The 27,817-nt window shown below is 35.9% G+C and overlaps 1 protein-coding gene across 2 annotated transcripts; it reads left to right on the forward strand.

The window, feature by feature from the left end:
- Nucleotides 1-1,863: 1,863 nt before the first annotated feature.
- LOC306886503 (zinc finger MYM-type protein 4-like) lies at nucleotides 1,864-27,195 on the forward strand. Of its 2 annotated transcripts, XM_079443654.1 has the most exons (29): nucleotides 1,864-2,025; nucleotides 8,023-8,070; nucleotides 8,212-8,424; nucleotides 8,883-8,984; nucleotides 9,140-9,195; nucleotides 9,598-9,759; nucleotides 9,851-9,926; nucleotides 11,006-11,417; nucleotides 12,308-12,470; nucleotides 13,098-13,304; nucleotides 13,547-13,694; nucleotides 14,328-14,443; nucleotides 14,764-15,105; nucleotides 15,265-15,415; nucleotides 16,055-16,227; nucleotides 16,440-16,584; nucleotides 16,787-16,903; nucleotides 16,992-17,035; nucleotides 17,655-17,802; nucleotides 17,910-18,040; nucleotides 18,126-18,258; nucleotides 18,372-18,563; nucleotides 21,321-21,415; nucleotides 23,643-23,787; nucleotides 23,945-24,096; nucleotides 24,242-24,356; nucleotides 25,352-25,600; nucleotides 25,722-25,845; nucleotides 26,654-27,195. In XM_079443654.1, the coding sequence occupies exons 2-29, from the start codon at nucleotides 8,055-8,057 to the stop codon at nucleotides 26,862-26,864; spliced, it is 4,338 nt and encodes a 1,445-aa protein (XP_079299780.1). In that variant the 5' UTR covers nucleotides 1,864-2,025; nucleotides 8,023-8,054; the 3' UTR covers nucleotides 26,865-27,195. The 2 variants fall into 2 exon arrangements, with proteins under 2 accessions (XP_079299780.1, XP_079299781.1); XM_079443655.1 differs by lacking the exon at nucleotides 26,654-27,195 and having other exon boundaries at nucleotides 25,352-25,609; nucleotides 25,738-25,811.
- The last annotated feature ends 622 nt before the right edge of the window (nucleotides 27,196-27,817 follow it).

Raw genomic sequence — 27,817 nt, forward strand, 5'->3', positions numbered from 1 at the left:
AAGGCAATAGAGGAAGTTGAAAAGTGGGCTAATAAATGGGGGTTTAAATTATCTGTATCAAAAACGCAGGTCATTTGTTTCTCAAGGCGACTTAAAAGCATACCCCTCTCTTTGAAATTATATGGGAATCCTCTTGAGCAAGTTAAAGTTATAAGATTTCTAGGAGTTTGGTTTGATGAAAAACTTACATGGAAAATTCATCTGGATAAAATTAAGGACAAGTGTAAAAATATTATTAATATTCTTAGGTGTTTATCAGGACGGGAGTGGGGAGCTAGTAGGACATCCCTACAGAGTATATACTGGGCACTCATGAGATCTGTCCTTGATTATGGATGCATTGCCTATATGTCAGCAGCAGAAACAAACCTCAAACAATTAGATATACTGCAAGCACAAGCCCTAAGAATCTGCAGTGGATCATTTAAAACATCGCCGGTATCATCTATGCAGGTGGAGATGGGAGAAATGCCTTTAGGTATAAGACGAATGAAGTTAATGTTGGCATATTGGGTTAATATCCAGGGACAAAGTGTTTTACATCCTGTCAAAAGTGTATTGACAGACTGTTGGGAACATAATGTAACAAATTTTATGAGTTTTGGGTGGATAGGTGACGCAAAGGCGAGGTATATAGGACTAAATCAAGTACAGTACAGCAACACAGTCTCAATATCCTCCATCCCTCCCTGGTTATTCCCCTTACCAACCGTTGACCTCAGTATACAACAGGAAATAAAGGATCAATCCAAACAACTTCCAGTGTGGTATATAGTGTGGAAGTATATTGAGAGACATTTCCATGATTCAGTGTTTTTATTTACGGATGGATCAAAAGACCCGAAGACAGGATATGCCGGTGCAGCTGTGTATATTCCAATGAATGATTCTTACATTAAGAAAAGAGTTTCAGATCATTTATCAGTTTATGCTACAGAACTATTGGCAATTTTAATGGCCCTGCAGTGGACAGAAGAAAAGCAAATGAATAACATAGTTATTGCATCTGATAGCTACTCAGCACTGGAAAGCATAAAATCTGGTAGCTCATCTTTTAGGATGGATATAATTAATGATATATTCCATAAATTGTATAACTTAAAGCTTATGGGTATATCAATTCAATTTATTTGGGTTCCTGCTCATGTTGGTGTGGTAGGAAATGAGAAGGTGGATGTTATGGCTAAACAAACTTTAAAATTAAAGCAGATAGATTTACAAGTTCCATTAAGTAAAGCAGAAGCTAAAGTGTTCATTAGGAGATATGCACAATCTATATGGCAGGAACACTGGGATGGTATTGAAACAGGAAGACACTTATATAATATTCAACAACAAGTTGGTACTGGGAGGAGAGAGAGCAGGAACAGAAATGAAGAGAATATAATAACCCGTTTGAGAATAGGTCACACAGGATTGAATAGTACACTGTTTAAAATCGGCAAACATCCAACTGGGGAATGTAATCACTGTAGTCAGCAAGAGACAGTTGAACATGTAATACTTCACTGCAGGAAATACAACAAAGAAAGACATAATTTTATTCAGTCACTAATTAAAGCTGAGCATAAAGATTTTTCAATAATAGGTATACTAAAAGAAAAGGCTATATATGACATTATTACTAAGTTTATTAAAGAAACGGAATTAAGTAAAAGAATTTAGACAGTTATTTAATTTTTGTTTTATTTTATTTATTTAATTTCTTTTTTTTTTTAATTTTTTTTTTTTGTTCCCCATCTATCATATTATGTTAATCCTATAAACATGTATCCTGTCCACACTCCAGTCCAGTCGGTGGCGGTAATGCACCTACAAGTTGGTTTGCCAACCGCCAATAAACACCAAAGAAGAAGAAGAAGAAGAACATCTCGAGCTTGCTGGGAAGCAGCAGGAGCTCGATTCGCGTTGTTGCTCTTGGCGAAAGGCTTTGTACGTACAATACAACAGTGAAGATCGAAAGACGTTTAAAACATCAAGAGAGCGCATGAACCCCCCCGTTTGACAGCTGATATTTATCTCTTCGTAAGTATATATTTACAGCTCTGTTTCAATGTAAAGCATCATTTCCTCTCATATGTAGCCTGCTAGCACGCTCGCGAATGCATAACGCGGGTCTGAGTACGATGCTGAAGATCAGTGGTTTCTTCCATAGATCTTATGGTAAAACCATTACTACGCGCTCATGTGCACACGAGATTGCCTTTAAAAAAATAAAAAATATATTGGTTTGCATTATTAACATGGCGGAACAATGCAGGGAGTCTGCAGCAGGCATCTCTCAATGCAGATTCACGCAGTAACTGTAGAACATCGCGTGCACGCGTGGATTAGTTTTCATGGCAATGCTGGTTACAATAATATTGAAGTAAATGGGCATATACACCGATTAGGTTCATTTGAGTTTATTTTGAGGTGTGTATGTTTTAGCTGCAGACCTGCACGCTCAGTCCTCTGGTGACATCACGCGTGCTCTCAAACCAGGGAACCGGAAATACGTAATTTGCTGCGTTAGCCCCGCCCCTGTCACTGAAGAATTTTTAGACTCTTACCGATTGTGTTTGAACTTCCGGCTGATGTGGCTAAACACCGGAAGTTGTTAAATAGTGAGTCTATTCATTTCAGTCATGTCAAGTATTGTATGTTCAGTTAAAGGGTGCCATAATAATTGTAAGAAACAGCAGCAATGTTTTGAACCTCGACCTCTACTACGGGCTGAATGTACCTGTGGAGCCCCGTACAACCTGCATCCACCTCCAAAGGAGGGTGGTGCTCTCAGACTTTGGTTGAAGGCTTTGAACCTGAAAAATACACCCAAACGTCCTTTTGTATGTTCCTTCCACTTCGTGGATAGAAAGCCAACAAAAGAGCATCCCTACCCGGAGAAGTGGCTTGGCTATGATGCTCCATTGATGAAGCCACGTCAGGTGTGTCAAATTATCTGTTATCAGCCTCCTCTTTTTACACCGGTTTGATATACAGGTGCATCTCAATAAATTAGAATGTCGTGGAAAAGTTCATTTATTTCAGTAATTCAACTCAAATTGTGACACTCGTGTATTACATAAATTCAATGCACACTGACTGAAGTCTTTGGTTCTTTTAATTGTGATTTAGGTGCACATTTAACAAAAACCCACCAATTCACTCAACAAATTAGAATACTTCATGAGACCAATAAAAAAACATTTTTAGTGAATTGTTGGCCTTCTGGAAAGTATGTTCATTTACTGTATATGTACGCAATACTTGGTAGGGGCCCCTTTTGCTTTAATTACTGTCTCAATTCGGCGTGGCATGGAGGTGATCAGTTTGTGGCACTGCTCAGGTGTAATGGAAGCTCAGGTTGCTTTGATAGCGGCCTTCAGGTCATCTGCATTGTTGGATCTGGTGTCTCTCATCTTCCTCTTGACAATAGATTCTCTATGGGGTTCAGGTCAGGCGAGTTTGCTGGCCAATCAAGCACAGTAACACCATGGTCACTGAACCAGCTTTTGGTACCTTTGGCAGTGTGGGCAGGTGCCAAGTCCTGCTGGAAAATGAAATCACCATCTCCATAAAGCTTGTAAGCAGAAGGAAGCATGAAGTGCTCTAAAATTTCCTGGTAGATGGCTGCGTTGACTGTGGACTTCAGAAAACACAGTGGACCAACACCAGCAGATGACATGGCAGCCCAAATCATCACTGACTGTGGAAACTTCACACTGGACTTCAAGCAACATGGATTCTGTGCCTCTCCACTCTTCCTCCAGACTCTGGGACCTTGATTTCCAAATGAAATGCAAAATTTACTTTCATCTGAAAAGAGGACTTTGGACCACTGAGCAACAGTCCAGTTCTTTTTCTCTTTAGCCCAGGTAAGACGCTTCTGATGTTGTCTCTGGTTCAGAAGTGGCTTGGTAGCCCTTTTCCTGAAGATGTCTGAGCGTGGTGACTCTTGATGCACTGACTCCAGCTTCAGTCCACTGCTTGTGAAGCTCTCCCAAGTGTTTGAATCAGCTTTGCTTGACAGTATTCTCAAGCTTGCGGTCATCCCTGTTGCTTGTGCACCTTTTCCTACCCAATTTCTTCCTTCCAGTCAACTTTGCATTTAATATGCTTTGATACAGCACTCTGTAAACAGCCACACCTTTCAGTAATGACCCTCTGTGACTTACCTTCTTTGTGTGCGGGCGTCAATGTTCATCTTCTTGTCAAGTCAGCAGTCTTCTCCATTATTGTGGTTTCAAAGAACAAGAGATACCCAGAATTTATACTGTATGGATGGTCATTAATTGAAACTCAAATATAAATATTAATATTTTGAGATACTGTTTTTTGACTTTCATGAGCTGTAAGCTCTAATCATCAAAATTAAAACAAAAAAACTTTTGAAATGTTTTACTTTACATGCAATGAATCTAAAATAAATAAGTTACAAGAAAAACTTTTTCACGACATTCTAATTTATTGAGATGCACCTGTAAATTGTGTGTAAAAGTTGTAGCGATATTAACAGTAATAATAGCTAAAAGCAAATGCTATATCATTTATATACACTACCAGTCAAAAGGTTTTGACCAGCCTGCATTTGATCCAAAGTACAGCAAAAACAGTAAAATAACTTTTATTATTAATAAACATTTATTATGTTGTTGAAAAGAAAAAAAATATATTTATATATATATATATTTTTTTTTTTTATTATTATTGTTTTTTTATATATATATATATATATATATATATATATATATATATATATATATATATATATATATATATATATATATATATATATATATATATATATATATATATATATACACACACACACACACACACACACACATACTGACTTGGTATAGTGTATAATGTTACAAAAGCTTTTTATTTCAGATAAATGAAGTGAAGTGACATACTGCCAAGTATGGTGACCCATACTCGGAATTCGTGCTCTGCATTTAACCCATCCAACGTGCACACACACAGCAGTGAACACACACACACCGTGAACATACACCCGGAGCAGTGGGCAGCCATGCTGCGGCGCCCGGGGAGCAGTTGGGGGTTCGGTGCCTTGCTCAAGGGCACCTCAGTCGTGGTATTGAGTGTGGAGAGAGAGCGCTGGACATTCACTCCCCCCACCTACAATCCCTGCCGGCCCGAGACTCGAACCCACAACGAGGATTACGAGTCCGACTCTCTAACCATTAGGCCACGACTTCCCCGTAAGTCAGATCAGCAAATGCTGATCTTTCAAGAAAGAGAATCCTGAAATCAAAGAATCCTGAAAAAATGTACTCCACTGTTTTAAATTTTTTAAATAATAATGAAAAATGTTTCTTGAGCAGCAAATCAGCATATCAGAATGATATCTGCATGATCACGTGACACTGAAGACTGGAGTAATGATGCTGAAAATGTAGCTTTGATCACAGGAATAAATTACATTTGAAAATATATTAAAATAGAAAGCAGTTATTTTAAATAGTAAAAATATTTCACGATATTACTTTTGCTGTATTTTGGATCAAATAAATGCAGGCTTGGGGAACATTAAAATCTTACTGTTCAAAAACGTTTGACTGGTTGTGTACCTTGCCTTACTAAGAACTGTATTCTTTCATATTGTGACATACTTCCAAGTGTAACAGATTATTGAAAAATAAAAGAATGTGTCCGGCCTACTTTTTCAGAGTCCTTGGAGGTCCTGGAGGTGTTTTTCTCATAGTGATTTTTAAAGAGTTATAAGCCATGAACCAAACTAACCAGCTAAATAACAACATTACAAGCAAAACATTTTGAAGCAAAAAAGTCTTTGAAAATCAGACAAAAAGACAAAGATAGAAGACTGTGTACTAAACAGTTTCAGTAATGGAAAGAACTGCAATCCCATAAAGCATTGCAAATGACAATCAGATTATAAGCATTGTAGAAATATGTATAATTTAGATAGATTTAATGTAAAACTAGTCATAAATAACATTCAATTGACCTACAGATTTTTCTCTGTAAATGTCCTACGTCACATTATGGAATATAAATGGCTTGCAAAAACTGTTTGCTATTGATGTTAACCACTGTCAACAAGTCCTTGTTTGCTATACAAATTAGCATGACTTTTCCTGTTTTATGTGCTGTGTTTTATTATTTACAGATATACAGCTACGTCGGTGTAATTTAGCATGCAGAAAAACTGCGCATTTCCATTTTTGTGATAAAACTTGACTTTATTTGATTTGTAATAGAAGCTCATCTGCAATTCTATATAAACCCTTGCAGCTTCATTCTTCTAAACTACTAAAATAATAATTGCTTTCATTAGTTTTACATTCATTGTATTCAAAATCTATTCTCAGTAGTGTTCTTGACATTTTCAAGCTGTTTTGCAGTGCTAAATATTGACTACAGCATATTTTTGGTTCGTAATGTCACAGAGATCTAAGTGTGAACATGAGGATGAGAGTGCAGGTTTGCTGTCAGGTTCATCTGGATCTCTGGTTTCCATATGGCATGGGAATGAATCAGCTAGGCTTCAATATAAAACTCAATCATTGAATGGATGGAAAAGTTTGAGCAGAGGCCTGGTAGTGCGAGTACTCCGGCATGTGCTATTGTGGTATTTCTGCGACTTGTATATATGTGTATATATATATAATTTCCAGTGTTTTCTGTCTCCGTCCTTGTCAATAAAATACCAAAAATGACTTAAGAAAATTTAAAAGTCATAAGATGTCTATATGCTAGTGTAGTCCTACAAGTTGGCAGAATTCAACTCTTGCCGACTGACACCTTTAAAATGTACAGTCTGTCTAAATATTGATGATATTTAGAAGTCTATGCAACATTGTTGCTAATTATGAAGTCCTGCAAAATGCCACAATCTGTTTTTAAATTGGGATTCTTAACAAAGAAAAGCATGCAACTTTCAAAAACAAGATTTAATAGAAGGGTAAGTTTGATCCCTTTTTAAAATAAAGATGTCACTTTGTGAAAACTGTCAAAGTAGATTAAAAGACAAGTTAGACATTTTATTTATTTGATTTCCCAAAAGATAATAGTGGCACTAAATGTATCCCATATTAAATTTCTGTTAAAAAAGCTGTTTTGCAGTCAGTTAGCCTGAAACATGAGCAGTAGAGTAAGAATAAAGAGATACAGAGAGAGAATTAACACTGCTCAATGGAGGGAGGAAATTCTGAGAAAGAGATGAAAAAGGTGGTGATGATACATATAGAGGCAGTTTTTCATAGGGCCTTGACACTTGAAATTAACTTATTATTGAAATTACCTATTAACCTATGAAATTAATATCATAGGTCATCTTATGCAATAAAGGAAAGGAAATGACTATCCTATACTCAGAATTTGTGCTCTGCATTTCACCCATCCAAGTGCACACACACACACACACACACACACACCCAGTAGTGAGCAAAGCAAAGAACTTTCTTTTTAACTTTGTTCATCAAAAAAAAGAAAGCAGCACAGAGCACACTGATTTCAACATAATGCTAAACAAAAAAACTAAGTTGAAGATGAAAAACTGTAGCTGTAATTTCTTAACCAGAGACCATTGTACAAGAAATAGAAGTTGGAGAAAGAAAAGCTGGCATGTTTGTTGCCAGTTCTAATTTTGTTTTGCTAATAATGTGACATAAATCAAAGTTTAATGTAAATGTAACTGGTACGTTTCACAGTTATATGTACAAAACAGCCAGTTTCAGTTTGCATTTAAATGTTTTTAACATTTAATCTTGACCTGATTATTTTATTTCAGTTGTCTTGACAACTTAATGTGTTACTCCTCTTTTTGTGAATGTAGCATACCTTGAATTACTATTCTGTATGAAATGTGTTTTGTAAATAAATATGGTTTGTAAGGGAAAGTCTGCATTTTTCTGCATGATGTCAATGTCACAATGAAAGAGAGTTTTTGTTGTGTGTCAACTGTGCTTTTGTTCCTTAAATTTTATTTGCTTTTTCCAATATGTTGATGCCAAAACTAATAATTTCACTCTTCCCATGTATTTTGATTTCTAGAAAGTCAGCGCACTGTTAGCGGATCTGGCCAGATGGACCAGTCATCAGGTATGAAACACAAATACCTAAATTTCCCTTCAGTTTACTCCACTTGGAACTCCATTTGGTGTTTCTATTAGTCAGTTTTTATTAGTTTCATCTCACATGTTGGTGTATTAAACCATCTTTGTTTTTTTCTATATCCTTTAGAGCTTGAAGTCCAAACATCTGCTGATCAGGGTGAGAGCAGCAGTGGTCTGCCAGTGGATGATGAGCTCGACGGACTTCCAGTCTTTGGAACAGATGAAGATGATTGGGAAATAGACAGTAGTTTTGCTCAGAAGGCTTTGGAACAGATGGAAAAGAATTGCGATGATAAAAATGAAAGTCAAGATGGATTGCCAACTAGTGGTGCAGATGCAGGCGAGTTTGAAAATGAATTTACTAGACAAACTGTCATATGCTAAAAGGTTTCTGCAGTGATATTGGGTCTGATTGACTAACAAATTTGTGCATGTATTTGCGAAAAAATGTAACAACTGAAACCACACATATTATTGGGTGTTTATAATAGTTCAAATTTCTTAACCTTAGAATGTGGTTAAGAACTAATTTTTAACAAACAAAATTTATGTGCATATATATATATATATATAGTGAATTAGGCAGATTTTTTTGTGACAAGTTCAGCTTTGCATATAAATACAAAGAAATCCATGCCATTATTAGTGAATGAGACCCATTGTTTTAATATAATTATGCAGTAAATCATTTATTTTTTTTTTTAAAGGAAATAGTTCTTTATTGTGAGTTAGCTATAAATCAGAATGTAGTTTAACTTTTCTGGACTCTTTTAAAATTGGGATCCTTTTTGACTACAGAAGAGAACGGCTCCTCTATCAATGGATCTTTAGAAATGGATGAGGAGAGAGCGAAAGTTTCCGAGGACACCCCCGTGACCCCTTTATCAGACACTATTATAGGTAAAACATGAAATTATTCTAAATACAATTTATTTTCAGTAATTCTGCTTTTTTCTCCTGAATAATTTACTCTGGTATAAGTTTACTGGTTTTGTGATGAGCTGAATGCCATGTTAAGAGAATTTCAAAATGCTACTTTTGTCCTCCTGTGTCAGATATTCAAGACGTACAGTCTGAACTTAGGATCGAGTCATCACGAAGTGATGCTATTGTAAGTATAGGTGAAAAAAACAGTGACAAGGTGTTAATAGAAACGTGCACTCAGTGGCCACTTTATTAGTTCTCAAATATTGACTAACTTTTGCTCCCATAACATTTTAAAGTTTAAAAATTTAAAAATTTGCTGAAAATGTATTCGCCATCAACTCTACATTTTGGATGGCCAGAGAGAGGAGTAAATTTCAAGCAAATTTTCGATTTTGGGGGACTATTTCTTTAAATTCTGCACATCAGGATGCTGATATTTACATATGGTTGGCTCAATGAAGTGGCCTCTGAGTTTATGAGGTTGAAGGAGAAGTTTTAGTCCTATTTCACAATTTCGGCTGCTTGATAGTGTTGTTCCAGTGTTAAATAGGACTATGATGTTTGATAAGTGTTTTTTTTTTTGCAGCCGGAGCCTACTTCTGAAAACGCACACAGAGAAACAAGTTTCTCACCTGTAATACAAATTAAGGATGAGCCTATTGATGAAGAATATGATAAAGCATTAATGCCGTCCGACATGAGCCGTATTAAACAGGAGCTTGACAGTTCTGAAAATAATGAGAATGAGGTAAGATTTGGTCTTGTTCTGTGTTGTTCAATCTGTTGTGAAAACATATTTATTATTACATGGGTAATAAATGACTTTTGAATCATTTCAGGCCTCCTCTGCATCAGATGAACTGAGGATTAGCTCTGTTTTCTCTGTTAGTGGAAACAGCAGCGATGCAGTTTCTGGTGAGTGCATAAAGATTTCACTTTCGTCACATCACTGTTTATCATCAGCTTTACTGTTACCCTCCGTAATAACTGTGTGACATAAGATCTGGGTGATATAGCAGGGTTTTTTTTTTTTTCAGCTTTTTGATGTTGGTTGATAAAGATCTTAATATTTATGTGTTTTGCTTCAAAATGGCTTTTTTCCATTCTAAGAAACCTTAATTTCACCAACCAGCCATTAGAGCAAAATAGATTCATATCTAAAGCAAATGTTTAATGAAACAACTTTCAAAACACAAGTAAAATGTTCAAAAAAAAAAATTAAGTCAAGTCACTATTATTTGTAAAGCGCTTTTGACAATACAAATTGTGCCAAAGCAGCTTTACATCAGCTTGATATAAAGCTGGGTGGCTTTATATAACCTTTACAGTATTTAGACGGGGAAATAGTTTGTCGAAATAGTGTCATTCTCCTCTGGCCAGACAAAATCAGCAGTTTGTAATTCATGTAATAATCAATAATATATACCTATACTGTTAAAATAAACAAAACTAATACTTTTATTCAGCAAGGATGTGTTAAATTGATCAAAAGTGACTATTAAGGTATTTATAATGCTACAAAATTTGATGTCTATTACAAATAAATGCTGTTCTTTCTATTCATCAAAGAATTCTGGAAAAAAAATGTATCATGGTTTTCCACCAAAATATTAAGCAGCAAAGCAGTTTTCAGCCATGATAATGAGAAATGTTATTTGAAGGATCATGTGAAACTAAAGAATGGTTAAAAATGACGTATGATTAATTAAATATTGCATACAGTAAAAATAGTAACACTATTTCACAATATTACTGTTTTTACTACATTTTTGATCAATTAAATGCAGCTTTAGGAATTAAGAGAAATAAGAAACAACACTCTCTTATTTAAAAAAACAAACAAAATACCCTAATCTTTCCAAAAATAGTGTGCGTATTCTTTCTAAAACATTTCAGTTCATAAAAATTAGTTTTGAATCAGTTTTATGAAACTGACCCTTTGAACTGATTCACAGAAATGAATCAAACTTAACAACTTTTGTTATTTCACACAGCATCTATGGCACCCTCCCATGCATCTTCATTCTCAGTGATGTCCCAGAACACTGCCTCACTCAGAGGAACCACTATACTTCTGCCAGCCCAAACCCAAACTCAGCTTCAGCTCCGGCTGCAGCCCAGGACCCAGATGCATTCTCAAATCCAGACTCACCCACGAATGCAGATGATGCCACAAACCCACCTACAGCCTCCTGCCCAGCCGCCCCAGGTCCATGCTCCTCCACCCACAGTGAGGATCTGCTGTTCGGGCTGTTCTAAAGTCCTCCAGAAAGGTCAAACAGCATTCCAGCGAAAAGGCTCCAACCAGCTGTTTTGCTCCACCGTGTGTCTAACTAGTTTCAGTTTACCCTCAGTTCAGTTTACCCCCATTATTGCCCCTAAGAAGACCTGCAACCTCTGCCTTAAGTGAGTTCTGATTATTTATATACTTTGTTGTTTACTTTATAATAAATCCATCCTGTCACTTCATTAATTTATCGATAACTGAAAAAAATGTGTTAAAGGAATAGTTTACCCCTAAATTGTTATTTGTTATTTACTCACCCTCATGTTGTTCCGAACACAAAAGATGTTCATCAAAAAATCTAAGTTGCTCTTTTCCATATCATGAAAACATATAGGGCCAGATTTACTAAACGGGGAAAATTAAATGTATATCCAAATTCCATAAAAGTGCTAATGGGAGTGGAAAGTTCTGCAGGTGTCCTTCTGACAATGTGCAAATTAATAAGTACAGCCAGCTCATTTTAATTTTCATGACCAACGTGAACTACCAAAAGCAGGACATTAAACAACTGCAAACTTTAGTAAATTACAATGCATGATTTATGTAAATGCTCTCCTCCAAATTAATTTGGTATCTGAAAGGGAAACTCTTACAAATGCATATGCAATAAGGTCAGCTGCAAAAATAACTGCATCCAAGCCTTTTTCACTGTGTGTAAATCCTGACTGTAGTTTTTTTTTTTAATGCCAAAAGAGAGTTTGCAATGACACAAGCTGTTGGTAAATCTGACCCATAGTGATCCATAGTCATTTTTGGAGGTTATTTTGAATGGAATACAACAGCTGAGAAAATCTAAACAATTACTATTATGTTCCAAGGAAGAAAAATGTATATTATGAATAACAAAACGGTGAGTAAATAGTGCTAGAAGTTTTTGGATGAACAGCTACCTTTAAAAATGTGTAAATCAATTATATAACCTTGATAATGGTTCCGATATTTGCATAGTTTAATACAATTATACAAATGCTATGTGGTCATTTTTTTATTATCTTTATTTGTTTCAAAGGGTCATTGTCAATCTAAAGGACTTGATAACCATCCCAGTGGGCCCTATGAACACACTAAAGGAGTTCTGCAGCCTAGCTTGTCTAAATATTTATAAAGATAGATATGAAGATGCACCTCCAGATATATATACACAATGCGGCGTGTGTAAATTGGTCAAAGAGGTAAGGCTTAAACTATACACGTGATGTAAATTTATATAGCTTTTTGCATAATTTGTTGCTCCCTTATGAGTTGAATTGTTTTTGATAAATGCAGATTGTGAAGTAGGTTATTTGTAAGTACAATATGATGAAATGCATTCGGTTTTCCAAATAAAGAGTACAAGATGTCATGTTCACAAACAACTAGAACAGACATGGGTGAATTACGGCTCTCAACATGGTATAATCCTGCTCGAAGGGGCAATTATCTTGAAAACACATTTTTGTTGCTGATATCTTGCATTATGAGCTAATGAGCCTCTTGCACAGTTTGATATGTTAAGAGTTGTTGTTTTTTTAAAGTTACCACATTAACAATCATAAATGTACTGAGTATGTTGATTTTAAAAATAATATCACCAGGGAAGTGTAAATAAACCATAGAAGGTAAAATAATCCATAAATAATTGTCCTCAGAATTTAAAGTGATCTTAAAAACTCAAAGCTTATGATGCGGAATGTAGTGTAAGCGTTCTTGTGTAAGCCTCTCTTCAGCCCATTGCAAGATCATAGAATGTCAATGCAACTTGGAATCCATTCAGTTAAATGCTGCGTTTAAGACATGCACTGTTTTTCTTTGCTTTACAGATTCAGCATGAAGTGACTCATCTGGGTGCCGTGCACAAGTTGTGCAGCGATGAATGCTTTGCACGCTTCAGATCCTCCAGAAACCTCTACATGAGCTACTGTGAGAACTGTGGCAACTGTACAGCCTCAGGAAACTATCACCTGGTTCAGATAGAAGATACTATTAAAAAGTTCTGCTGCACCGAATGCATCGCCAATTACAAACAGGTACCCCACCGATACACAAATGAACTTGCTGTTCTCTGCTCAAGCTGTGTTTGTTATTCATGGTCTGAGTCATCCATTTTTACATTCTGTGGGATATGCAGATTTTAATTTGAATTGTCTCCCAATCCCATTTCCTCTCTGCTATACCTTTGCAATCTTTAAAAATAAAAAGCCCAAAATATGTTTTAAAAACAAAATAATTTTGTGGATTTAAAGCTGTTGTCTTTCTCAATGTGTTGCAGAAAAGTGACAAGAGGCTTCACTGTCCCTACTGCCAAGATATCAAAAATATTGAACAAATGATGGAAGGGACAAACATACAGGGTGTCACAGAATTCTTCTGCTCTCAGAGATGTGTGGCCCTGAGTCAAGCATCTCCCAGTCTGACAGGTAAGTATTGTGTGGTAACAGACCATGACAAATATCCTCCTCTGTGTGTCCAGGTCACATTTTAACCCAAAATCAAAAGAGGAAAAAACACATTTAAAAATAAATTAAGCACATTTTTACTGTAATATGAAAAAAGTCATAAAGTTATGGAAATTTCATTATGGTGTGTTACTTCTACTTTTTTTGTCATTTTTCATTAGTGATTTCTTTTATTAATTTAAAAATGATTTTTAAACGCATTTAATTTATTATTATTATTTGTATTATTATCAGGCTTTGTTTTAGTAATTGTTTATTTTATTTTATTAAAACAAAGCATGTTACGACTTTAAATTAAGCTAGACTTCAATTTTGAAATAAGTTTAGAATCTTAATTTATTTTATAACTTATTTAAATTCTCAATCGGTTGTCTTATACTTTGTTTTAATAAAACAATAAATTATTCAAAACCAATTTCATAACTTATTTCAAAGTTAAATTAACTATTTTTAAAATAAAATTATTTAAAATTGCATTGTGTTCAGCGTGTAACACATTCTTGAGATTTTGAGGTTCAGATCTTGACTTGAGGTTACATGAGGTTCACCAAAAAATAGTTTTCTTGTACTAATCTGTCTTGCTCTGCTCTTTAGGCACCTCATTTCCATGCACAACTTGCAAGAAGGTAGCCGTTCCTCAGTATCACCTTGCCATTTCTGATGGGTCCATCAGGAATTTCTGCTCGTTAGATTGTGTGGGCAAATTCCAGGTATTGCATTCTGTCTTTATTACCAGTATTTTTTTTATTTAATTTTTTTTTACAAATGTTTTTTATAAATGTGACGAGATGGACATTATTTCTATCTACATTATTCATATATATATATATATATATATATATATATATATATATATATATATATATATATATATATATACTAGGATTTATACATACATATATATATATATATATATATAAGTATACTTCTGGTTCTTTGTCATTTAAAAAAAGTTTGTGCTCTCTTTCCTCTACACAATTATATTGGTCTTAGTAAATCAGATGAGAATTTTTCTTTTTTTAATCTATAGGAGAAACTGAATGCATCTGTACCTCATAACCAGATGAACGGAAACTCACATGGACCTCAGCTTCAGAGCGCTGCACCACCTCGACCCACCACCGATCATCTCCAGCCCACTCAAACTTCATCCATTGTTCCTGCCCCAAACCACAACCCTCCCCCACCTTTTGTACCACCATCCAATCAAAATCCGGTTTCGACTTACGTGCCGGCTCCTGGTGTGGTAAACTCACAAGACGTCCAGCAACAATGGCCAAACAAGCCTCCCTCATCCTCTGACACAGTACGGCTGACATGCAAGCATTGCCAGAATCAGTTCAGCTCAAAGCCTGAGGCTTTCCAGTTCAAGGTACGGCTTCCAAAAACAAGAGCAAGAGTGACAGGATCGGTGGCTTTTTATACAGCACCTCTATAAGCTTCAGACAATATTGGCCAGTTCATTATTTTGTGAAATTATTCTTTGTCGTTCTTCAAAAACATTGTTAAAAAAACGTTTTCTCTTTTTTAGGGTCATGCAGGGTTGTTCTGTTCTCGAGCATGTTGTGACACATATAAGAGGGAAAGCAGTGTGAAAGCTTTATGCGAATACTGCAAAATAGAAAAAGTGGTCAAAGACATCATCACATATGAAAAGCAGCCGAGACCTTTCTGCTGTGAAGGTTTGTGAAACCTCCTTACTTGATTCTTATATCAGTGGTTCTTTATGGAGCCCCCACACATGACGTGGGGGGAAAAAGAATTGTATATCATGGCCAAAAATTAAGAACTGCTTTAATTTACTTGTTTGTTCCCTCATTTTTGTAAATTGTGGCCACAATTTCCTAATTTTAGTTCAAAACGAGGGAATGAATTGGTAAATTGTGGTAACGTTTTAATACAGTGTGGGAAAGAATTAGTAAATTGGGGCCATAATTGAACAAAAATGAGGGAATGAATTAGTAAATTATGAATAAACAAGTTGTGGGAGCAAATTCTTAATTCGTGGCCACGATATACATGTATATATTTTTTTTCTGTCATGTGCAGGGTGCTGTAGTTCTTAAACTAGCTCAAGTGATCTTTATTGTTTTGCTTATTATTAGGATTATGCAGTTCACATAACATTATAACATTTCATTCTACACTTTCATTTACTTGCTTAAAGTAAATAATTTACTTCATGTTTAGGATGGCCAATTGATATATAATATAAAATCTTGACGATAAACAAGTCAAGGACTTTTCAAAATCACGGTTGGTGTTTATGCCTCACTTTTCCACATTTACATGCCTTTCATTCATTCTTTCTTCTTTTATAGGCTGTAAACTGCTTTTTAAACATGACCTTGCCAAACGACATGGAGGTCAATGCAGGGTTTGTGCTTACTGTCAAAACATGACCCACAAAACCATTCAGAACTTCTTTGGGGGCAAACTTGAGGAGTTTTGCACAGAGGAGTGCATGTCTCTCTACACAGTGCTCTTTTATGAGGTTAGAGAGAACATTTTTGGGGGCTTTTAGCTGTAGGTGTTCTTCATTTCTTCAAGAAAGCATTACAATCATCTCTTTATTTGGGGTTAAATTATATTGCCAACTGATTGTCAGTGTTTGCTTTTGAATGTAATATATATACACTGTTGAACTCTTTATAGCTTTTTTTAATTATCAAATTTTTGCTTCATTTCTGCATGAATTTATATCAGATGGCCAAGTGTCATGGCTGTAAGAATCAAGGCTCACTAAAGGAAAGCCTCGTTTGGGATGGAACAACAAGACACTTCTGTAACCTGGCCTGTTTGCTGCAGTTCTGTTCAAAGTGCATTACCCCTCTTCAGCCGGCAAGCAACGGTGTGTCACCATGTAGTTCTATATGTAAAACTGTATAGCACAACTACCAGTTGACATTGTGTTTAACACATTTATTTACTGTATTTAGCAAAGTGAAACCTATTGATAAAGACCTGCGGTGCAATGTTCCTACTGTAAAATTTAATTATCAAAACTGATTTTATTATGAGAAGGACTCACGCTTGTTGCTTTATGATTGAAGGTACTGTGTCCAACACCACTACAGTTCAAGCTCCATTATCTCTGTCGAAAGACATGCCTGTAATTGGTGGTGTGGTGTCGCTGGCCTCCACATTACCTGGAAATACTGCTCTCACAGGTATTCAGCTGTCATGTTTTTCTTTCTTTAAATGGAATCTGCAAAATCTTTTAATTTACTATTTAATTATATACATTTTTCTTTGCAGGAGCTCTACCTACCTCAAATGCCAGCTCAAAAAACATTGGTGAAGTATGTACTGATGCACACTTACAAAGGGTTGTATAAAATACAAGGATGCATTAAATTTGATATATTAAGATAATGTTACAGAATGTATTAATATCAACAATATTTAGCAGAATAACGGTTTAATTCATTTGTTACATTTATATGGCACTTTTCTTGACACTCAATGCACTTTTCACATTTTTGAAGTAGGAAATCTCCACAAAGTTTTCTAACTATCATAATAAATGTTACCTGAGCAAATCAGCATATTAGAATGATCATGTGACACTGAAGACTGAAGTAAGGGTTGATGAAGATTCAGCTTTGTCATCACAGGAGTAATTTACAACTTAGTATATTTTAAGATAGAAAACAAATTTATTTTGTATTGTAATGATATCACTGAATTTTTAATTAAATATTATAAACTAAAAACACCTCAAAACTTTGAATGGTAGTGAATGTAAAGATGCATTTATCAAAGTTTAAAGTTAAAATAACTTTAAAGTAAAAATTTAGTATTAACAGTATTGCTATTGGCTACTGAAATTTTGGTTTCATAACAATCTTCCATAATGTGCTTCTTTTTGCCAAAATGTGAATTTTGTTTAGCACTTATATGCAATGGTTTTTCTAACAGGCCAGCACACAAACCGACGCTGCAGTGGCTGGTATTCCATATCGAAGAATGTTGAAGAACAAAGCTCTCATGTGCAGACCTATTACTGAAGAGCAAGGCGTCCAGTGTCAGCCAGAGCCTCCAGTACCTCCAAATTTGTATGAAACAGGTTGGCTTTTCTCACTTTTACTATCACGCCTGCCAGTAGTCATTATGCCATACATCATAAGCAATACAAAATATGTTGAAATGACATTGCATTTACACTTTCCTTAGTGGTTGATGGAAACGGAGAGACGGTGAAGCTTGTGCCGGTGCCGGTGCCCATTCCAGTGCCAGTCTACATCCCAGTGCCAATGCATCTATACACCCAGTACACACCATTTCCACTGGGCCTTCCTCTACCGGTATGTCATCTTTGTAATTATCTAAAATGATTCTGTGCTATAGTTTAAAGCTCATCTTGAATCATTTTGTACTGTTACCATCCAGGTGCCTGTTCCCATGGTCATCCCAGGATCTCAAGAAGCGGCCGAACAGAAAGACATTAAGTGTAGCCTGCCTGCTCAGAGCTCAGTAGAAGACGACGATGTGGAGAAGGGAAAAGACAAGCCTGCGTCACATGGTATGTAAACATTTTATTTCTATTGGACCTTTTGCTTATCCAAACATTTCTATCCAAATAAACTCCTTAAGCAATTCAGTATTTGACTGTATTGCACTTATTGTCTTGCTCAGACCAGGGCAGCACTTACAGTGGTGATCTGGAGTCAGAGGCCAGATCAACACCCTTCAGCTGGGCAGATGCTGAGGATCCTGGAACCAACATGAAGCCACTGGTGCCATCGACAGAACTAGAGGAGCCTGTAGCTGCTCCGACCATGTCTTTGTCATCAGAGCAGCCAGATCTGGAAAACGATTTTCCTCGCTGTAAGTTAAGATTTAAGAAATTTGTTCATTGATTCAAATATTTAGCTGCAATTAACCTCAATTTTTTTTTTCTTCAGTTAAACATGCCAACATCTTTGTGTTTTTGTCGATATTTCTCGAAACACATTGACTTAAACGGATAGTTCACCCAAAAATTTAAATTAGCCAAAGATTTACTCACCCTCAGGCCATCTTTCAGACGAGCACATTTAGAGTTATATTCCACATTGTCCTGTCTGTTCCAATCTGTCTAATTGCAGTGAATGGTGCCCCTGTTTCTGAATCTGAAAAAAAGTATCCATCCATCATAAAACTACTCCACACGGCTCCGGGGTGTTAATAAAGGCCTTCTGAAGCGAAACGATGCTTTAGTTTAAGAAAAATGTTGATTCTTAAAACTTTATAAACTGTAATGTGCAGCTTCCGGTCTCTCATTTTTGGGTGAACTATCCCTTTAACTCAGTGCTAACTTAAAATGTGACCCTGGACCACAAAACCAGTCATAAGTAGCAAGGGTATATTTGTAGCAATAGCCAACAATACACTGTATAGGTCAAAATGATTGATTTTTTTTTTTATGCCAAAAATCATTAGGATATTAAGTAAAGATCATGTTCCATGAAGATATTTTGTAAATTTCCAAACGTAAATATATCAAAACTTAATTTCTGATTAGTAATATGCGTTGCTAAGAACTTCATTTGGACAACTTTAAATGTGATCATCTCAATATTTAGATTTTTTTGCACCCTCAGATTCCAGATTTTCAAATGATTGTAATAGCTGTAAATAGCAGGACAAAACCATATATTGTCAAACCATAACAAACCATACATCAACAGAAAGCTTATTTATTCAGATTTCAGATAATGTATAAATCTCAATTTCAGAAAATTGGCCCTTATGACTGGTTTGTGGTCCAGGGTCACAAATAATTGAATTTTAATTTTTCTTGCACTTTATGGGCCTAAGGTCATTGCACACAGAGTCCAAAATTTTTGTCTAAAATTTCCGCATGTTAAAGGGGTCATATGATGCTTTTTTTAAAGATAATTATTTTGTGTATTTGGTGTAACAGAATATGTTGACATGCTTTAATGATCAAAAAACACATTATTTTTCAAATACTGTACATTATTGTAGGTCCTCTATGCCCCGCCTCTCTCAAACGCTTCGTTTTCTACCGACAAGCGCAGTCTGCTCTGATTGGCCAACTGACCCAGTGCATTGTGATTGGCCGAACACCACAAGCCGCGTCGGAAATGTAACGCCCTTTCCATAATCACAAGCTTTGGCTTTCAAAATAAATGTGAAGACTCTGAAAATAATGTCCTTATTTACCATCAGTTCAAGCCCGAGAGGGGAACAGATGCTGATCAACAGTGATGATGCTCGTATGTGTTTGCAAACAAGCCGCGATTAAGACTATGTCTGACGGGCTATACACTCCTCTGTGATGTGACTCTGTGTGTGTGTCTCTCTCTCTCTCTCTCACACACACACACACAGACACACACAAGCTGCAGTTGTGTGACTGTGTCTCTCTCTCTCACACACACACACACACAGACACACAAAAGCTGCAGTTGTGTGACTGTGTCTCCCTCTCTCACACACACGACGCTCAAAACTCCGCATTTGAACAGTCAATAGCAAATACTTAAACTAATAACAAAACATACTTACAGTCGCTGATTCAGAAGCACCAGATTGTCATAACAAAGTCAGAATTACCTCCTCTCCTAGGTTCATGAAAAGATCGTCCATAAAATGCGTTGCTGTTCTGTTGCATCTACTTCCGGAAGGCCAAATAAAGTGCTTTTGCTTTCGCCTAGAAACACACAGCTTCTCCCTGTCATGGCTGAGTCAACACTACTGCAGTTACTGAAACCACGCCATACGCAAATATTTCCACATCGTGACGTAGACATGTGGGGGCGTCAGTCAGTTTAAAAATAAATACAACCTCATGTTCTGTCAATCCCGTTTACACACTGCCTCCGAAACATTCATCCGTCTTTAAAAATTTGGATGGTGTTTGATTTTCTGCATTTCTCGCATCCGTAGCAAGCATTTTGAGAGGTGTTTTGACAATTCAGCCTCCGTACAAGTGAACGCCAAAATCCAGAATGGTGTCTGACAAGTTGATCCACTTCGTCTTGCAGCACAAAGCACTGTAAAGGTCCTTGGACACTGAGTTCATAGAAATTGGTAGTCGTCTTTTTAATATGTGGCTCCAGTGTCGCTAGCAAAGCATCAAACTGAGCCACTGACATCCTGAAGTAAACTTTGAATTTTCCGGGATTGGATGGAGCCAATATTTCCTCTTTCTTGTTCTCTTTTTAAGAAAAGAGAGGACAATAAAATTGTCAACTGCTTGAAGACTCCATTTTGTATTGTTCTGTGAATTTTTTCGCAGCAAATCATTTAATAAGCATCGGACTCCGTGTGCAAGGTTTCTTTGCGTGACTAATTTTTAGGATGACGAATATGAAAAAAACGCATTCGAAAATATCGGACTCGCTGTGCAAGGCCTTTAGCCTTAATTTATAGCATGTTCTGATGCCATTTTTTGTTCATGTTTAAACAAATGTGGTTAAGATTTCATTCTTGATGAGTTATGATGATAATTAATTAAAAAACAAGTGATATTCTGGAATCTAGTAATACGTGATTCAGTGACATTACACAACAGATTTTGTGCTTTTGTAATGTGTAAAATCTCCCAAAATTCTAACGCGTTATGTCATTTCACAGCAACAGCTGACCTTGGATCAGCTAAAGAGAACAGATTGGTATTGACGCTGAAGAGACGTAAGAGGGGCAGAGACGGCCACCCTCCCAGAAAAAGGGTATGTAATCTGACAGAATCAGATTCCTGGCTTATTGGGGAGACATTTGTCACGAGCGACGGAACGACAGAGTCTTTTCACAGTTTGGAAGGTTGAAGTGTGAAGTCTGTTGAATTGGGTGGTTTCCCAACTTTTAGATGTATGATAAAGACTGAATTGTTTCCAAAATCTCTTGTCCAGTTATGAAGTCTGCCAAATGAAAGGCTGAAAGTCTTAAATGTCTTGTTTTTTACTTGAATTGGTTATCATAATGTAAAGTGTGTGGTTTAGAAAAGACTCATGTCAAATAACAAGTTGATCAATATCAGCACATTGACTTCAGAGAGACCATTTCTCTCTACAAAGCTTAGTTTTTAAAAAAGATTTGTAACATTTAAGATCATTTGGCTGTATCTGGATCTTAATTGCTCCAAACATTTGTATAATTTCTTGAATTGTATTATATTGGTAGTTTACAATTTCGACTGGTCATTTTAAAAATGATTTATGCATGACAGATATAGGGACTGATGTTTTCCATTTTGTCAATGGCAAATCACAAGGCTGTTTTGGTGTTCTTTTATCTTTCGTTGTACATAGAGAAGTTGTGGAAAGTTATATAGAGATATGTACCTTTGGTTATACAAGACATTGTGCAATAAACTATTCAAGTTCACAAGGAGATGAACAAATGTAATTGCTGTTGTCGATAAATGGGCTAATTTGTGGACTGTGGGCATGATCAAAAAAAGTTGGTTTCCCATTTAAATTTCAAATGTTGTGGACTATTTAATAAACATGAAATCAGTCAGAGGAATCTGTGTACATCTGGGTACATGAATTCAATAAAGTATTTAATTTAATAAATAATGTCACTGTTATCCCTGGAAATAAGCAGTGTTTGTGCCATATTGGCTGAAAAATGAATCGAAAAGCTCTAAGAAAAATATTAATCATCCCTGGTTTTGGATGTGCTATGAAAAAAATATCATTCATTAAATTGATAGTTCACAAAAAAATTACAAATCTGTCAGAAATGGCTTTTACTCCATCTAATTCTTAACTGTATGATTTCTTTCTTCTGTGAAACAGATGAACTCCTAACATTTCATTTGTGCATGATCCATTCCTTCTAACACTTCTTATTCAGATGTGTCGTGTGCTGAAATTACACGTGTAGATGTCATAGTCCCATCATCCCTACAGCTGTCGCTCATTACAGAGCTTTACTAGGTTACTGACAGAAATAAAACTCCTCCTTTTTCAAAGCTTAAAATACCGGCTTCAATTTCTGTGTGTGCTTAGCTTAATCTATGAAGAATTGGTCGTTTAATTTTTAAGTCTCATTTCTTGGACTTGGTACCCCACAAGTAAAAATTAGCAGAGAAAAAAATTAAAATGTGAGCGATTTGATACATCACATCCAATCCCCGAATTCGAAGATTTGGTGATCTCTAGGAGGACTTTTGAAAAGGGTATTTTCGTAAAAGAAATGTGATGGAAAATGTGGTTCAAAAGTTGTAAATTTGAAGTGTCAGTGACGCTAGAGGGGAATTGATAGAGACCCCAAAACTGCCACCAGAATTCTTCAGGAACATTTTTATCCTGAAAGGAAAGAAAAGGGTGCCGTGAGAAGTGTGATGCCGTCAGATGGCATTTGGAAGGTTTGTTTCCCTCCGGAGGGAACCTGGCAAATAGGAACGGTCTAGCTTGTTTAAAGTGTGAAGCAGAGGCTGTTTAGAAAAGAACACTGAAAGATACCAAGAACTTTGTACATAACACCGCGCAGCCAAATACAATGAGACTGAATGCAGGCCAGATGGGGAGAATAAGAAGCTGAAAGTGAAGGAGATGATGATGGAGGAGTGGTTGCCATGGAGGCTGTTGCAGTTGAAGAAAGTCGCCATAAAAGGAGATGAATGTGTCGGCATCTGTCAAAATGTTTTTGTGGGTTTTTTACAGTCTGAAGTGTCTGCGCCTGCTTTACTGGAATTGAATGTTATCATTTATGTTTTTGCTTAGTGTCAGGCATTTTACGTTTTAGTAATTTTGTACTTTCTATTACTTTGTAATAATGTTTTTTTTTTCTTATTTCATACTAGACTTATTTTTTTTCCTATTCCAAAGAGCCATAAAACAGCATATTTTCAGATATTGCATACTCCATTTGTTTTATTTGGTTTAATCTTAAGTTAACTTTCAAAAAGATTGTCTAGTAATAAAAATGGTGTTTTTGTGTCTCGTTCAGGGTCGTAAGCGATCTGGCACTGAGACATCGGGCGGTGTTTGGCTCAGTAGCGCCAGCACAAAGCTCAACCAAATGTACGGAGTCAAAGCCTGGGCCAGCTGGGTGAGAATGAAAACAGGACAGAGCGAACAAGAGCAGCAGTCCCGTAAGTTCACACATATGGGTCAGAACATGGAGTCGCTACCTCTCCGTCTGCTTGATGACTCACGCAGCGTAAAGGTCACCGTCACAGTTTGTGTGACATTGCGCTGACCCACCATGTGCCTTAGCAAATTTTTCTTCTCCCACTGTGTTTTATTCAGAAGGCCCCATGACTCTGAAGGAGGATGTGTTGCAGTGCACTTCTGCAGATCTCAGTTACGGTCTGTGCCGTTTCATCAAGGAGGTCCGCAGGCCAAACGGCGAGCCTTATGAACCCGATAGCATCTACTACCTGTGCCTGGGCATTCAGCAGGTTTGACCTTAAAAATAAATCATTTGCTCTTAAATCCAGCTTGATCCTTTACCTTTGCTTCAGTTCAGATAAATGTAATTACATGTAATTATTTTATTTTATTAAGCAATTTCAATGACACATTCTGTCTTCACTCGATTTTTAGTGCCTGCTTGAAAATGAGCGTCTTGAAAATATCTTCACGGATTCACTCTACAGTCAGTTCATCACTGACATCACCACACTGCTGAAAGACTGGGGAAATTCATTGCCTCCTGGAGGTAAATGTCCTTTTCAGAATTTCATAATTTTTGTTACATGCTAAAAAAACAAAAGCATAATTGATTATCAGAGATATTGCCTATTCCAAAAACTAAAAATTTAGACTAACTTTTGAGCCCATGTTAACAGCTCAATAAATTAAATGGCTGTTCTGGACACATCATTCAAAAGCTTATGTATTATTGTCGTTCAGAGATTTTTTCAGTATTTATAAGCACAGCCTTTACTTATTTGTATGCACGCTAGCATATGAGTGTCTGACTGTTTACATGTAAAGCTGATCAGCTTAATACCTTGAAATGTCATGCATTGCTAATAAAAATGTTTGAAATTGCATTTTTGTAATTGTAATATCGTGCACGGTTTGAGATCGCTTCAATTGAAAAAATACATGGAATATTTATACTTTAAAAAAATTCTTCTTTTTAAATACAACTGAACCAGTGTTATTTTAGTGTCATTGAGATGTTATCGTTTTTATCAATATATTGTTAATTTTTAAAATTTTTAGTTTATATTTTTTGGAATTTGATTGTTTTTATTTCAGATTTAGTTATTTTACTACATCAAATTAAACAAAATTAAAAATGTTTTCTTGGGAACAGGCTGAAATTGAATGTAAGGTTGTTTTTTTTTTTTTAGTAAATCTATAATAACCCTGAAACTGACTAGTAAAAGATTTAAAAATATGACTAGTTCAAATTTGTGAGAACTCTTCATTAAAAAAAACATAGTAATAGCTGCTGAAAATTCAGCTTTGAAATCACAGGAATAAATTACATTTTAAAATATATTAACATAGAAAACAGTTGTTTTAAACTGTAATGATATTTCACAATATTACTGTTTTTACTGAATTTTGACCAAATAAATAACTTTTACATCCACAAACTTTTTTTTTTTTTTTTTGTCCCTAGTACAAGATTTAAAAATTCACTCTTGTTGTGAATAGGCTTTTAAGGCGATCATGACGTCTGTTTTTCTGTTTCTTCAGGATATATACATTCGCGGGTTGAGGAGGAGTACCTTTGGGAATGCAAGCAGCTGGGCGCTCTGTCTCCTATTGTTCTACTCAACACTCTGCTGTTTTTTGGACTCAAGATGCTCAACCTCAAAACGATTGAAGAGCATCGACGCCTTGCGTTCTCCAATGTCTCCCACTGCTCAAAGACCACCAAAAATGGCACGACCGCTTATCTTCGCTTCAGACTACCTAGCAAGGAAGAGGAAAAGGACAAAAAAAGTGAGGGCTGTGTTGAAAATGCAATGACCACATGGTGTTTACATTTTTACAGAGCTTTTAGTCACGAGAGTGTGCATCTGTGCTCATAATATTTCTTGATTTGTGTTAATTGAACATCAAGCACCAGCTGGTAAAAGGAGGAGAGAGGAAGAGACGGTGGAAGAGGAGTTTTTGGAGATGCCTGAGAATGTGGAGAACCCTTTACGCTGTCCTGTCAGACTCTACGAGTTTTATCTCTCGAAATGGTTAGTGTTAAAGGGTTAGCTCAGAAATGCAAGTTGTCATGAATCACTTAACATTGCCATTCCAGCCTTGTATTTGTTTTCAATGAAAGTGGAATGTTAGGCAGAATGCATTCAGTGAAAGTGGATGGTAATTTTTACTGCCAAAAAAATAAAACTAATAAAATAAAACAAATAAAAATGGCCACTTATAACAAAATTACTAAAACCAAAATATCTAACAAATTTAAAAATAAAAGCTAATTCAAAATATTAATTAATACTATTATATAATATTAACATAACACTGTTGCTAAAGCTTTTAAATAGCATATGCCGAATATGGTTTAGGTTGGACTTCATTATGTCTGGTTACAAAAAAAATTGAGAAATGAAGGCATTTAGTGCTAAATTAGCATACGTTTTAATCACATAATGTTGTATGGCTTTAGAAAAACTATAACGGCAAAAAATATGGGCTACTTTTATAACTCTTTTTTTTTTTTTTGACACTTTTTTTACCCTACAATTTAGAGCTTCAAATTTTGAATCGTCTTTATTTAATTTATTTATTTGTTTTGCTTGGATTTTCTACCTTCCATCTCATTTTGTGTTTCACAGAGGAATGAAAATAACACTCATTTGAAATTTTGGAGTGAACTATTCATTTACTGTAGTTTATTACTCCCTTCTTATATCACCTTTTTGTGACTGGATTTGAATTATGCAGATCTTTGAATGATGCAGCTTGAGTTTTGCACACAAAATGAGCTTCATTCAAATTCTTTTAGTAAGAAGACTTTATAATGTTCCTTCTCTTGTATATTCACAGCTCAAACTCTGTGAAGCAGCGTCCAGATCTTTTCTACCTGCAGCCCGAGGCCTCCTGCCATCCCAGCAGCCCTGTCTGGTACTCAGCCCAGCCACTGGATAGCACCATGATGGAGAGCATGCTCGCACGTATCCTAGCTATACGGGACATTCACCTGGACTTTAAGCATCAGCAAAAGTACCTGGACTCATCAGATGAAGAAAGCTCTTAATGAAAACCTACAAACTTTGAGACCTTGCTTTAAAAAAGAGCTCAAAAAACCCATCATTTAATGATCATATTACTTTTATTCAGGCGGGAATGGAATACAAACAGAAATGAACGAAACTGAAATTGTGCACAAGCTCAACAGACATTCCTTAAGTCGTTTATTCTATCATGAATGTTACAGAAAATGAAATTTGGAGAGAATTGTTTGGTTTTTAGTCACAGTAGATATTGTTTCTCAGTATTTAGTATTATTTAGTGAAAGCTTTTTAAGTTTAAACATTCATCATGTCATTGTTGGCAACCTTTGAAAATATATATGAATTCTCAGATGTATGACTGGTTTACTTCTCGTACGATTTATATGGGTTGCCCTTGATTTTAACCTGCTTTCTACACAATGGCTACTTTTGACGTAAAGGATCATTCGCACTGAAAACAATTTGCAACCAGAAATCATTCGGTTTAAGTATTGGTGATTTGAGCAATTATTGGCGATGCTACAAATATAAAAACACTCCGCTAAGAGAGGACAGACAGTTAAGATAAAAATCCCATTTTGAAAATTTGTATATTCCCATGTGCATAAGATGCATGGAAGAAAACTACAATTTTGAATGTTCATATCTGCTGAAATATTTTTTTTCTAGACCACAGATATACAGGTACAGATGGCCTCAAAGCTCCAGTTTTAATTTCACTGGCTCTTTAAGAAACAGATATTTAAAAAAGTACTCTTTCTGACAGTCAAGACCTTGCTTGGTTTCTGTAATTAGATGTCTTGCTTCTACAAAAGATGTTAATGCAACATTCATAAGTGTGATGCATTCATGGAGTCAAAGTTTCGTGTCTCAGTCAATAGAGGGCAGTCCTGCTTTGTTAGTTCAAGTGACAGGACCTTGACAGGGCAACAATGGGCAATCAAATCAGCAATGTTTAGCCACATAATTATGCTGA

The sequence above is a fragment of the Barbus barbus genome, assembly GCF_936440315.1.
Source record: "Barbus barbus genome assembly, chromosome: 20".
NCBI classification, from domain to species: Eukaryota; Metazoa; Chordata; class Actinopteri; order Cypriniformes; family Cyprinidae; genus Barbus; species Barbus barbus.

Excerpts from the sequence above, each read along its gene's own strand:
- LOC306886503 (XM_079443654.1), top strand. Across the intron at positions 18,259-18,371 it reads AGACAAGCCTGCGTCACATG|ACCAGGGCAGCACTTACAGT; the intron begins GTATGTAAACAT and ends TGTCTTGCTCAG. Across the intron at positions 25,601-25,721 it reads AGAGGAAAAGGACAAAAAAA|CACCAGCTGGTAAAAGGAGG; the intron begins GTGAGGGCTGTG and ends TTGAACATCAAG.